The sequence below is a fragment of the Chironomus tepperi genome, unplaced genomic scaffold (assembly GCF_022539635.2).
Source record: "Chironomus tepperi strain 1889 unplaced genomic scaffold, CSIRO-AGI_Ctep_v1 contig_85, whole genome shotgun sequence".
NCBI lineage: Eukaryota > Metazoa > Arthropoda > Insecta > Diptera > Chironomidae > Chironomus > Chironomus tepperi.
The window spans coordinates 7539866-7553880 of NW_027226207.1; the positions used below are offsets into that span (position 1 = coordinate 7539866).

The 14015-nt window shown below is 33.5% G+C and overlaps 5 protein-coding genes across 8 annotated transcripts in view; 2 read left to right on the forward strand and 3 right to left on the reverse strand.

Moving 5' to 3' along the window:
• LOC139086629 (antichymotrypsin-2-like) overlaps positions 1 to 4422 on the forward strand; it is a 27046-nt gene extending 22624 nt beyond the window's left edge. For all 4 annotated transcript variants that reach the window (XM_070635151.1, XM_070635149.1, XM_070635150.1 and 1 more), the window contains exon 6: positions 3915 to 4422. In XM_070635151.1, the coding sequence (XP_070491252.1) occupies positions 3915 to 4243 (329 nt within the window). In that variant the 3' untranslated portion in view covers positions 4244 to 4422. The remainder of the gene's footprint in view (positions 1 to 3914) is intronic.
• LOC139086627 (spermine oxidase-like) lies at positions 4401 to 7776 on the reverse strand. Its single transcript, XM_070635146.1, has 5 exons — positions 7407 to 7776; positions 6931 to 7334; positions 6452 to 6861; positions 5613 to 6260; positions 4401 to 5365 (listed from the first exon to the last, which is right to left on the reverse strand). Exons 3-5 carry the CDS (start codon positions 6479 to 6481, stop codon positions 4556 to 4558), a joined length of 1488 nt encoding a protein of 495 aa, XP_070491247.1. The 5' UTR covers positions 6482 to 6861; positions 6931 to 7334; positions 7407 to 7776; the 3' UTR covers positions 4401 to 4555.
• LOC139086626 (spermine oxidase-like) lies at positions 7519 to 9606 on the forward strand. The gene is made up of 3 exons (XM_070635144.1): positions 7519 to 7672; positions 7869 to 8513; positions 8574 to 9606. Exons 1-3 carry the CDS (start codon positions 7643 to 7645, stop codon positions 9390 to 9392), a joined length of 1494 nt encoding a protein of 497 aa, XP_070491245.1. The 5' UTR covers positions 7519 to 7642; the 3' UTR covers positions 9393 to 9606.
• LOC139086628 (spermine oxidase-like) lies at positions 9393 to 11493 on the reverse strand. Its single transcript, XM_070635147.1, has 3 exons — positions 10758 to 11493; positions 10332 to 10699; positions 9393 to 10256 (listed from the first exon to the last, which is right to left on the reverse strand). Exons 1-3 carry the CDS (start codon positions 11436 to 11438, stop codon positions 9839 to 9841), a joined length of 1467 nt encoding a protein of 488 aa, XP_070491248.1. The 5' UTR covers positions 11439 to 11493; the 3' UTR covers positions 9393 to 9838.
• A 532-nt stretch (positions 11494 to 12025) lies between these two features.
• On the reverse strand, positions 12026 to 13984 carry LOC139086455 (spermine oxidase-like). Its single transcript, XM_070634917.1, has 3 exons — positions 13310 to 13984; positions 12887 to 13254; positions 12026 to 12825 (listed from the first exon to the last, which is right to left on the reverse strand). The coding sequence occupies exons 1-3, from the start codon at positions 13973 to 13975 to the stop codon at positions 12312 to 12314; spliced, it is 1548 nt and encodes a 515-aa protein (XP_070491018.1). The 5' UTR covers positions 13976 to 13984; the 3' UTR covers positions 12026 to 12311.
• Positions 13985 to 14015: the final 31 nt, after the last annotated feature.

Sequence of the window (14015 nt, forward strand, 5' to 3'; positions counted from 1 at the left end):
TAATATTGAGTTTGAAACGAGTTATCGTACCGATTAACTTGCTAACTTGCTAACTTGCTAACTTGCTAACTTGCTAACTTAATGACAGAAAGCGTTTTTTTGCGATTTCTCGGCACTGGAAGCACCAAATGAGATGCGGTTTTCACTGTTGGATTGGTATTTCCAGGCACAGACTTTTGGCTAGCAACTATATGAGGCAATTCCCCTAGGGTAATCCAGCAAATCAAAAAAAGTGGTTTCAGTGATAGACCAAAAACAATATATTCACCCAAATTGAAAATTTGGTGTGAATATGATAAAGTGAGTTAGACCTTAAAAATTTTGCAGTTGGATTTTTATAGGCTATAGAAGATTACCTATGCAGAAAAAATTTCATTATATGTGCACCAATAGGAGAATCGAACAAAAGCATTCAATTGACTCTGGTGGTCAGTGGTTTTACTATTATGAGTTGAAATTTTGCATACATAAACTGTGTGCTAATATCTCTAGACGTTTTCGGAATTATTCAAAAAAACCGAAAACTCTCAGTTTTATAAAGAAATTAAAATGTGTTTTGGAATAATCGGCTATAATTTTGCAAAAAAATGACAGATTTTTGCATCGTGTGCCTCAGTGGAAGCATCTTATGGCTCCAAAAACAATACAGCTCTTGCCATAACCGATATCTATCAGATGCAAAAAACCCGAAGACTTAATATTGAGTTTGAAACGAGTTATCGTACCGATTAACTTGCTAACTTGCTAACTTGCTAACTTGCTAACTTGCTAACTTAATGACAGAAAGCGTTTTTTTGCGATTTCTCGGCACTGGAAGCACCAAATGAGATGCGGTTTTCACTGTTGGATTGGTATTTCCAGGCACAGACTTTTGGCTAGCAACTATATGAGGCAATTCCCCTAGGGTAATCCAGCAAATCAAAAAAAGTGGTTTCAGTGATAGACCAAAAACAATATATTCACCCAAATTGAAAATTTGGTGTGAATATGATAAAGTGAGTTAGACCTTAAAAATTTTGCAGTTGGATTTTTATAGGCTATAGAAGATTACCTATGCAGAAAAAATTTCATTATATGTGCACCAATAGGAGAATCGAACAAAAGCATTCAATTGACTCTGGTGGTCAGTGGTTTTACTATTATGAGTTGAAATTTTGCATACATAAACTGTGTGCTAATATCTCTAGACGTTTTCGGAATTATTCAAAAAAACCGAAAACTCTCAGTTTTATAAAGAAATTAAAATGTGTTTTGGAATAATCGGCTATAATTTTGCAAAAAAATGACAGATTTTTGCATCGTGTGCCTCAGTGGAAGCATCTTATGGCTCCAAAAACAATACAGCTCTTGCCATAACCGATATCTATCAGATGCAAAAAACCCGAAGACTTAATATTGAGTTTGAAACGAGTTATCGTACCGATTAACTTGCTAACTTGCTAACTTGCTAACTTGCTAACTTGCTAACTTGCTAACTTGCTAACTTAATGACAGAAAGCGTTTTTTTGCGATTTCTCGGCACTGGAAGCACCAAATGAGATGCGGTTTTCACTGTTGGATTGGTATTTCCAGGCACAGACTTTTGGCTAGCAACTATATGAGGCAATTCCCCTAGGGTAATCCAGCAAATCAAAAAAGTGGTTTCAGTGATAGACCAAAAACAATATATTCACCCAAATTGAAAATTTGGTGTGAATATGAAAATGGTAGATTAATTTTCTTAATTTTCAATCAAATTTAGCAATTAAAACTCAACTTCGTAGTTGGATTGGCAATATGGTGGAGCAATTTAAAGCTAATCATCCATTTACATTCCTATTAAAACAGGATTCTACAACATTATTCATTGGAAGAATCAATAGATTCTAATTTTATCACATTTTAATAAGTTTTCGCTAGGTTCAAGTGTATGTGAATCAATTTTTTGACTAAAAATGAACACAATTCATAGATTTTGAGCACAAAAGTCCATAAAACAGTTTGGCAAGTTGCAATGGAAATTTTGCACATCATTTCCATAAAATTTTTCTAAAGAAAATTTTGCTAAGTTAATTTATTTATTTTTTTTTTGTTTAGCTGTAAAAATCACCAAGTTGTCAGCAAAAATTAAGCTCAATTTTTCGGCTAATCGTCCGTTCATATTTTGCTTAAAAACTAAATCTTCAGTTCTATTTTTAGGAAGAATTCGTAAATTTTAAGATATTTTGAATTTTTAGGTTAAGTTGTGGAAAACAAATTTGATTTTTAAGCAGTTTAAGTTACTCCTATCAAACTATTTATGATTTTTCATTTTGATATAAATAATCTAAGATCATCTGCAAATCTGAAATTTGACTCATAAGTCACTAAAGGATATAAATGTGGGAATCTCATCAAGCTTCTTAATGCTTAACTTATCACTATGTGAATCAATTTTTTGACTAAAAATTAGCACAATTCATAGTTTTTGAGCACAAAAGTTCATAAGAAAGTTTGGCAAGTTGCAATGGAAATTTTGCACATTTCCATAAATAATTTTTATAGAAAATTTTGCTAAATTAATTAATTTATTTTTTTGTTTAGAAATTGCAGTCGAGGGCAAGTCAGCAAAACTTCAGCTCACATTTTGGGCTAAGCATCCTTTCATATTTTGCTTAAAAACTAAATATTCAGTTCTATTTTTAGGAAGAATTCGTAAATTTTAAGATACTTTGAATTTTTAGGTTAAGTTTAACTGTGGAAAACAAATTTGATTTTTAAGCAGCTTAAGCTACTCCTATCCAACTATTTATGCTTTTTCATATTGATATAAATAATCTAAGATCATCTACAAATCTGGAATTTGACTCATAAATCACTAAAGGATTTAAATGTGGGAATTTCTCATTAAGCTTCTTAATGCTTAACTTTAAAACTTTCAAATTAATTAATAATATTTTCCTAGATTTTCTAATGTATCGACGAATGATGGAGATTGATCCAATATTCTTCAGTGTTGAACATCCTTTCTTATTCCTTATTAAATCTACTGATTCTGTTTATTTTATGGGAAGAATTAATCCTTTCTTAATTTAATTTAATTTAGTGTCAATTTAACATTTTTTTCATATTGAAGATTAAATTTGTAATTTTTATACAGTTTGTGTGCCATGGTCCATTTTCAAATCCAACTTTTTATGGTCTTTCTAAATTAAACTATATTTTAAAATTTTCAAGAATTTCTCAGTCCAAATTACATAAGTATACCGCAGCACATATATTGTTAATCCCTCCTTTAGTATTACCATGTGAAATTTAAAAGAATGATGTACAAAATCCATCGAATTTACATGAAAAGCATTAAATAAGAATCTATATTATTAATAAAGCCAATTTATGCAATTTAACCAATAATTTCAATCTAAATTAAACTAAATCAACTTAAGTGAGTTATGAAATATTCTAAATAACAAACAATAAAGTTTAATTTAATATTCTAAATGACTTTCTTTTCTTCTTTCTTAATTGATCACTGAGTTGGTAGGACTCGTGACTTTCTATTTACTTCTTTAATGCTAAAATTAGTTTAACTTTTCAAAAAGTCGGTTAATCGATAAAAATCTGAAACCAGACTCTAAATTGGTGCCGGATTCAGTTTAAATCCAGCATTATGTCAGAGTCATGCAAGCTTAGTGCCGGAATTTGTTTGATTAACCGACCTGTACTATTAGAATGTAGTCGCATAAGGTTTCTATTCTTTGGAGTCCAGAATCTACAAATTTAACAATGTATCTCCATTTCGGAGTCCTGCCAACTCAATTACTTGAAATTATTCTAAAATATTTCAATTTTTCAGGATTTTTAAACCTTTTTTTGTGGAAATTTCTACAAAATAAAAGAAATTTCCACAAAAAATGTTAATTTTATTAATTTTTAAATATTTTTTTCACTACCAGGCATTTTTATCGAATTTCACATCCTTGAAGACATCAAGTTCATAGCAAATCAGCCATTCTTCTTCGCACTATTTGACTCACAATCAACCCACTTTATGGGACGTGTGACTAAATTTGAAAGCCAGAAGTTTGATAATCAGAAATCTGAAAGCCTAAGCATTGGAAGCCAGAAACTTGAAACTCAGAACTTTGATGGCCAGAAACTTGAAAATCAGAACTTTGAAGGCCAGAAACTTGAAAATCAGAACTTCGAAGGCCAGAAACTTGAAAATCAGAACTTTGAAAGACAGAAAGTTGAAATTCAGAACCGTGAAAGCCAGAATCTGTAAGCGATAAGGAGAACCTATTTTATCCAAGTTCAGACAAAAAGTCGTTCGTTAATCTTCAGAATGAAGAATATAAAAATTAGATTAAAGTTCAAAAATAATTTAATTTTATAGTTTAATTTTTAAATTTTTGAATTAAGCTGAAATAAAATTTACAAAATTAATTTGTAACAAATTTAAAACTGTTTTTATTCATTGAATAGTCTTATCTCATCTCATCTACCTAGGAAGCAGAAACGTCTCCAAAAGGAGATATGGCAGATTGACCATTCAACCCTTCCCCACCCCCCATTTCCCTCAAAACACTCAACTAACCTATCCATAAAAACTAACAATTTCATCAGCTGCTCTGTAGCCACTATCAAGTGCACCATGTGCCATGCTTGGGAACTCAGAGCTTGTAGCTTCACCAGCAAACAGAACCATCGGCATATTGTTAGTTGCCCTAATACTAGATGCTAGTTCAGCAATTGTTGATAAACTTCTTTCCTGATCCATTGATGGATATGAGTAGGATCCCAAGAAATTGTCATTAGTCAGCCATTTTGTCTTATGAACTGCCCTTGGTCTTGGTATTGGACGTAAGTGCGGTAAGAACATATCAAGCATCCATAAGACATCGTTAATAACTGTCTCATCACTTGCCAGCTCAAACATTTGCGTATTTCCACCACCGAAAAAGATTTGAAGTAAGTTTGGATACTGATCGACAGCATAAATGCCAGCAATATCCGTCATCCATTCACGATTTGTTGCTATTGCTTGATTTTTATGGAAATCCGTCCACATAAATAAATATTTCAAGAATGTTGTTCCTGGTGTCTGCCAAAAATTATTATCAAATTCCATAAAGAATTTTGCGACATTTCCGAATGCAATATTTCTTATTGATGATACTTTCCTAGTCGGCAGTGCTGGTGTGAACATTGTTTCATGATATTTCTTCAAAACTCCAAGACTTCCAGTGAATATGACGTGTCTAGCAGTGTAGGTCGATCCATCTGAACAGGTTACAGTTGATCTACTTGCTGGATCATTTGTGTTGTACCTGATGTTTGTGACTTTTTTGTTGAAAATGACTCTGCTGTCGATGTTAAGGTTTTCGGATGGATTTGGAGCTCTGCGCTGTAAAGGATATGATTGTGAATTAGTTTTGAGAGTTTATTGCGATAGACCTTAAGGGATGTCGGGAAATAAGAATGTTCAATTGACTATAGCCAAGTGATTGGCAACCTGTGTGCCACGGCACTGTAGTGTACCTCAAAATGATGTTTACCACTGCTTAGACAATTAAATGCCAGAACAACAGTATCAAACCCTATTCCAAACTCAAATTCCTAGCCCTGATCCAGCTATTACTCATCAAACTTACCGTAATATAATCAAAAACTGTGATAAATCCTTGCCTCTTCCACGTTAGGTATTGATCACCGTCAGCAAATTCAGACAAAAAGTTCAGCCTTGCAGATATATCAAACCAAGAGCTTGTACCATAATATCCATTAGTTTCTTTGTGGATTTCCTCTCTAATGAAGTCTTGAGTAGCAACATCAATGTGTCGATACAATGGACCAGCAATAGCTTCGTCAAAATTTGTCACAAATAAGTCTCCGAGAGATCCTCTTGGAAGTCGAATGGTACTAATGTTAGCAAGTACTGTATATCCAAGTGAATAAAGTGATTGAAAATTTCTTTGTTGTGGCGTAGTTCCATTGGATATAACGAATATTGGATAGTGTAAGTCAACAGGTGTAGATCCAAATGAAAAGTGTGGTGACACCAGCTGATAAATTGAATTTCCAACTTGTCCATGAACCCATTGAGCTCCTGAATCTACCATTCCATTACTAAGTGGAACTGAATAAATTCGACCGCCAATTCTGCCTGATGATTCTAAAATTGTAATTTCATTGAATCCATTTTCCAACAATCTTCTGGCTGCTGAATAGCCACTAAGACCGGCACCAACAATGATGACTGAATTGTCACTTGTTTGAGCATTTAGTGATGCACAGAGTAGCTAATTGATAGGAAAAATTAATGAAAACTTTGGCGAAAAGCACTAGATGTTAAAAAATCGGGAAATAGTGTCCCCAGGTAGGCATGATCCTGATTGCAACTTGGATTCGGTAGAATGCAGCACCATGCTGGACAAGGGACACTACTATCGGGTTTGCAGTAAACAATTCATTTAAATTTAATTCCACTTACACACAAACCAGTCACAAGCCTAAACAGCATAGTTTTTTTGCTTTTGTTCACACTTTATCAAAGGTGAAAAGATTAATGTCTCGAAAAACAATTTTGATTCTCTTTTTATATCAATTTTCTTATCAATTAAAAACACTTTGACATTTTTGTTTTGGTCGATAAGATTTTCAAATAATTTCACTTATCAAATGATACAGAACGTGATAAATACGTATCTTGAGTTGAGGTTACGATCAAAATGTGACGGACTTGAGAAGCACACCGTGTTTCCTGAGAAATCGCTGTATCGTTGTATTTATTATGGTAAGTTGCAAAGTTGTCTTGACAATATCGTGACTGCGTATTTCGAATCATTTTCATAGCGGTTTCCCACATGGTGCCGCTCAGGTTTCTAATCAATTGCAAGTAATCTGAATAAGAAGTGAAAGTTGTTGTTGAAGTTTTCGTAACTAACTCTAAATTGCAATAAGCATACTCACCTAAATGAGCGTATAATCAATCAATATAACTAGAAATGCTCCTTGTCTGTTCGGGTAAGTTCCTCTAAAGTTCCATTGTCATTGTTTCCTTAAGTTGTTGATCAAAGAAGCAAGATTCAGTTATGAATATGATTTCTTGAAGTCTAGGTTTTGAGGAATTGTCGAGACCGAAACTGAAACTACAAGGGAAGTTGGAAGTCTTGGTCTGGACAAATTTCGTGACCGAAACTAAGAAGTATTGGTCTCGAGGTCGAGAACTTGCAGTTGTGAGCATACCAAGCTTAACTATCTTTGCCACGTCTCATTCGGCTCACATTCCTTTTATCAAAAGCGCACGTTTCAGCAACAAAGTATGTCAATTCATCATTGCCGAACCATTTTAATTAATCTTTCAGCAATTGTTTCTATTATTATAAAGATATGAATACAAAATAGGCGTGAAAATGTTTATTCAAATGACTAGAAAATTTATCTACCTGACTTAAATGTCGTTTTATCGGATGATTATTTTAAAACAGACATCGATAATCATCACGTATTTAACTACAGCCTATTCATGATGATATTCAAAGTATTCTCAAATAGAATATAATATGCCAATCTGTATTAGTATGATCGATAAAAGAAGCACCAAAATTTGTCGATGCCACATTCTATTTTCAACTGTATTCGAGCTCAATTCAAGTGTTTAATTTGTGCTTAATAGATAAAAATGTGGAGCTGTTATGTAATTATTCTGAGTGTAAGTTGAACTTCCTGTAATTTTGAATTATATGCCAAAATGGTGCAATTAGTTGACCGTATGCTTAGTTCTGAACTTCACATTTGTGTAACTAGCCATGAAATGTCAAGTTTACAACCAATAGACATACAGTGGACTAATTCCAACCTTTAGGAACTGAATCTAATTTTCCGTACTCTTTGCCTTCCATATTTAGTTGCTTAGCATAGCTGCAAATGCTCAGAGTGACGATAAATCAGTCATCATTATTGGAGCTGGTCTTAGTGGATATGCCACAGCCAGAGGATTAATAGAAAAAGGATTTACTGATATTAAAATTTTGGAAGCTCTTGGCCGTACTGGTGGTAGAATTTATTCAGTTCCATTCAGTGATGGGTTTGTTGATTTAGGAGCTCAATGGTGTCATGGACAAACTGGAAATATTATCTACGAAATGACATCTCCTCACTTTACATTTGGATCTACAGCATTCGAAACTGTTGATCCATATTTTAGACTTTCTAATGGAATATTGCCTGAACAGGATTTGTATGTTGCACTTTATGGTGCAGGATATAAAATTATTCACGGAATTGACAAAGGAGTTGCCCCAAATGTACCATTCGGAGAATTATTCATGCAAAAGTTTAACGCTCTTCTAGCTACAACTTATCCAGATGCTGACCCAGAAGTAGTAAAACTTGTAAAAGCTGAACTTGTTAAGCAGGTTATGGGATTCTTTGCTGCTAATTCATGGAACGACATCTCTCCAACCGTCAATTATGAGGAAGAAAAGGCAACCGGTGATCAACATTGTACATGGAAGAAACAAGGATTCCATACATTCTTCAATTACTTGACGGTAAGCTATCAATATCAATTTGGCAACGCATGCTAATAACTAATATGCCATATCCCACAGAAAAAAGCACCAAACCCAGCCGAAAACTTAAACATTGATGCCAAAGTCATTCTCAACAAAGTAGTCACTAACATCCAATACAACAAAAATGATGCAAATAGCAAAGTGACAGTCACATGTGCTGATGATACAAAATATACTGCCAGTCACGTCGTCTTCACACCAAGTCTTGGATACTTGAAGGCTCATTACAAGACTCTCTTCACTCCAGCATTAGATGCAACAGATCCAAAAGCTATCGAAATTGAAAGCAGAGGAGTCGGCAATTTAGGAAAATTCTTTATGCAATTCAGTAATCCATTTTGGGCATTGGGCACAGATCCTTTCTTAGGAATTGAAGGAATGTGGTTGGAAGAAGATAAACAAACAGCTATTAGAGATGGCAGAGAATGGTTGTTGGGAATCGTTGCAGTTTATGCTGTTGATAATTTCCCTGACATTCTTGAAGTTTTCCTTGCTGGTGACTATGTTCGTACATTCGAGAATACAGACAATGAGAAGATCATTGCTGACGTTACATGGTGGCTTGAAACATTCGCACCATACATGAAACCAGTTCCAAGACCATTGGCTGTTCAAAAAACTAAATGGATGACTAACGAATTCTTCTTGGGATCTTATTCCTATCCATCAATGGCTGAAGAACGCAATAAAGTCAGAACCTCTCACCTTGCTGCTCCAATCGTCAACGTTGACACAAAACCAATTGTACTTTTTGCTGGCGAAGCAACTGATTCAAAATATCCAAGTATGGCACATGGTGCTGTCAATAGTGGCTTTAGAGCTGCAAAAGAAATTGTCAACTATTATCTACCTTAATTGCATTTTGAATTAGCAGCTTCAATGCTGCTGCATTTTAGTTAAATCCTTTTGTAAGTGATTGTATATTCACGGAATATTGACATTGTAATGAACTTCTTATTGCTAATTACAGAATTTCTTGTAAAATTTAATGATAATTATATGGATTTCTGCTTATTTTCAATTCCATTGATCTGCATCACAATAAAGAATTAATTTTTGCATTAAAATATATTAATATTAAATATTGAATTTTTCAGCTTCAACTTCCATGTTTGAATATTCATTGTACCTTGAACATTATCAATAAGCATGAATATTATATCAGTTGGAATCTAAAAAACACATTTTTGGGTGCTGATAAAGCCTTGGTAACTACAACTTTAAGGGAACCAAACACACTTTGTAAACATTAATTAACTACATTTTTGTTCTATAGCTTAATGCTATATAGTCTTCAATAATTATGAATAATATTTTATCAATTCATCTGCAACTCTAAAACCGCTATTCACAGCTCCATGAGCATTTGATGAATACAACTCATCCGTATGTTCACCAGCAAACAATATCTCAGGCTTCTTCTTTAAGTTGTATAAAGTCTCTTGAAGATCTTTAGTTGTTACGTTGAACTTAAAAGCATTTACTGAATTATAGGAATAAGATCCCATAAAATTGTGAGCAGTCAACCATTTTGTTCTAGCCATTGATTTAGGACGAGGAAGTTGCTTTTGTAGGAACTTCTCCAGAACCCACATGCAGTCATCAATAATTTGCTCATCTGGAATTGTTTCGAATTCCTTCATGTGTCGACCAGCAAGGAGGGCTTCTAATACGTTTGGGAATGCATCGAGTTTAGCGAATGCTTGAACGTCTAACAGCCTGTAAGTATATAAAGGATTGATTGTTAGCACTGACATCAAGTTTTTCTAGTCGTACTTGAACTTTCACACTTACCATTCCCTTTTTGTTCCTGTTAATTCCTTAATGTCTTCCTTAGTCCATAGAAATCCATAAGCTACCCAATTTGTCTCAGTTAATCCCCAAAAGGATTGATCAAATTCAAGGAATATTTTCCCAATGACTCCATATCCCATATATTCAATGGCTCTTCTTAACGTTATTGGAAGTTGTGGTGAGAATAAAGTTCGATGTCGATCCTTCAAAACGCCCAATGAACCAGTGAAGATTATATGATCTGCAGAGAATTTGTATCCATCAGAAGTTGTGATGATTGGAAGTTTATTTTCATAATTTTTGGTCCACTGAATGTTGACGACTTCTTTATTGAACATGATTTTATCGAGAACATCTTGATTGTCTTGCTATAAAGAGGATTAGGAATTATTTCTAAAAAATTAATTAAAAGCTTATAAAACTCACAATTAAAAAGTCGATAAACTTCTTATATCCATCACGTTTCCAAGTCAAATGTTGAATGCCCGCATTATGACCAGAAATACAATGCATATGTGCTGACAGATCATTCCATGACATTGATCCATTCCAAATATTCATTTCCTTTTCATAAAAATCAGTCATCTCATTTACAAGTGAATAATCAGCTTTGAATTCACGAGCTTGCTTTCTAAAAGATGATTTGAAGTATTCCTCGATACTTCCTTCAAATTTGGACATTTCATCATAAGATCCAAATAAGATTTTGAATGCTGTTTCTCCTAATTTTTTACACAATTCTTGATCAAGTGGAGCTCCATCCGATTGCATGAACGTTGGAGAATAATTGTCAAATCCAGTTTCACCAAAGTCATACTTTCCAGCAACAATGTCGTATACTGAATTATTCTTTTGTCCATGAACCCATTGTCCACCTAAATCTATAAATCCATCACTAAATTTCACACTATAAATCCTTCCACCAATCCGATTTTCAGCTTCCAAAATTATTATGTCATCATAGTCATTCTCAAGTAGCCTCACTGCAGCTGATAATCCACTTAGTCCAGCACCGACAATTACGATTTTTGGATTCTTTTTTAAGGTTTTTGCATTTATGACTGATATTAATGCAAAAATCAATATTAGTAAAGCTTTATTCGTCATCGCGGATTTTTCAATCACTGCGGCTTTATTTGTGAACAAAAACTAAAACTGCTTCGCCGTCTTTTCAGCCTTTTATACCAAAAAATATTATTGCAAAAATAAAAAGTAGTTTTCAGCATCATGCGTAGAACTATTGTGTTATTTCAGTCTATAAATTGGCACATCTTCATTCAAGTTCTTAGATCAAGATCTAGAAAATCAAGTCAAAATAAACAAATTTTTGGCGGAGATTGAAAGATTTAGTTTCGTTCTTGAATTGTTTTTTCTGTCAAACCTGAATAGAGATGTTATATTTTTGGATAATCGGAAGAAGTGATGGGTATAAAATGCTAAATTATGTCGAATGCTGTAGTATAATAAATATTGCACAGCAATGTGACATTTACTGATTAATCCTGATCAAGATCTATCAGAAGTGTGCAGAACAAATCAAAACAACAAATAAGAAGGAACAATCAATGATCAAAAGTCAGAGTCATGCGTTACACACCAAAAATGTCAACTGATACTCAACAATACAGTGAACTATGAAAATTCCAGTTTCTATCAAATCTTCTTGCGTGCTGTATAATTTTATTTTTCAGGATTATAATTTATTAGTTTTATTCAATTTTTTGGATGTTAGTCTAGATCAGTGTCATAAACTTTGTTTTTGTATATCTTTATATCTATCTGCGAAACATTGACGACTGTTGTTTTGGGAATTCTAAATGTCAAATGCACTAAATAAATCAATTCGATAACCCATATTTCTTAATATCTAGAAGTATGTGATCTTTTACAAACTCAACCGTCCTTCTCCCAAAAAACTCCATTTTCCCTAAATTATAAATGTGTATAAATATAAGAATCATTATTTTAATGATCCTAGACTCAAGAACTTTCTTCATTTTGGATGCATTTGTTAGCAGTTGACAAAGTAAAGCTATCATTAACTGCATGCTCGCATATAATGATCTCCAATTCTTTCTGTCGAAAATACGTTATCAATTCATTTGCAGCTCTAAAACCACTATTAACAGCACCATGAGTATTTGAAGAATACATCTCATCTGTGTGCTCACCAGCAAATAATATCTCAGGCTTATTCATCTGATTATATAATGTTTGTGCCAAATCTTTAGATGTGATGTTGAATTTCCAGGCATTAACTGAATTGTATGAATAAGAACCCAGGAAATTTGGATTAGTCAGCCATTTTGTTCTTCTCATTGTTTTTGGACGTGGAACAGACATTTTTAAGAACTTTTCTAGTAGCCACAAAGAGTCATCGACAATTTGTTCGTCAGATAAAGTTTCAAATTCCTTCATGTGAGGTCCAGCAATCAATGATTCTAATACGTTTGGAAATGCATCGAGTTTTGCATACACTTGGATATCCAAAAGCCTGAAAGTAAATGCATTAATCGGATATGATCATTAGCTAAGAATAGCTTTTAAAGACTTACCATTCTTTGTCAGTTCCTTTCAAATCTCTTAAATCTTCTTCAGTCCAAAGAAATCCATATCCAACCCAATTGTCATCATTTACAGGCCAAAAAGGTTCATCAAATTCTAAGAATATTTTGCCTATAATCCCAAAACCCATTAAGTTGATTGCTCTTATCATTGGTTTTGGTAGTTGTGGCGAGAATAAGGTTCTATATATATCCTTCAAAACACCCAAAGAAGCTGTAAATATTATGTGATCTGCAAAGTATTTGTGTCCATCAGAGGTAGAAACCATTGGCAATTTATATTCATAGTTCTGATTCCATTGAATGTTGACTACTTGCTTGTTAAATAAGACTTTACTCAAGATGTCCTTGTGCTGCTTCTGATAGAAAAAGAATCATTAAAATTAAAATTGGATATGAATTTTAAGGACATACAGTCATAAATTCAATAAATGTAAAAAATCCATCACGTTTCCATGTTAAATGCTGTGTCCCTGCATTATGACCAGATGCACAGTGCAGTGACGCTGATAAATCTTTCCAAGTTGTTGATCCATTCCAAATATTCATTTCCTTCTCAAAAAAGTCAATCATTTCATGTGTTAACATTTGATCTGCCATTTCTGTAGTTTGTCCAACAAATGATGATATGAAGTAATCTTGGATACTTCCTGGAAATTCAGACATTTGATCATAGGATGAAAATAGAATTTTCATTGCCATATCTGCCAATTTGTGGCATTTTTCCTGATCAAGTTGAACGCCATCAGATTGCAGGAATATCGGATAGTGATCATCAAAGCCAGTTTCACCAAACCCATATTTTCCCACAATGGATTCGTAAATTGAATTGTTTTTCATGCCATGTACCCACTGTGCACCTAAATCAACATATCCTTGATCACTTAGCTCTACCGTGTGGATTCGTCCACCAATTCTGTTTTCTGCTTCTAGAATTAGTATGTTCTCATATCCATTTTCATACAACTTTACTGCTGCTGATAATCCACTAAGTCCACTACCGACTATTATTATTTTAGGTTGAGTTGTTGCCTTAGTGCTTGATACAATCAAAATTACGAAGAAAATATTTCTAAGCATTGCGAATATTTGAATATTGAATTCTTAACGCCAATAGACA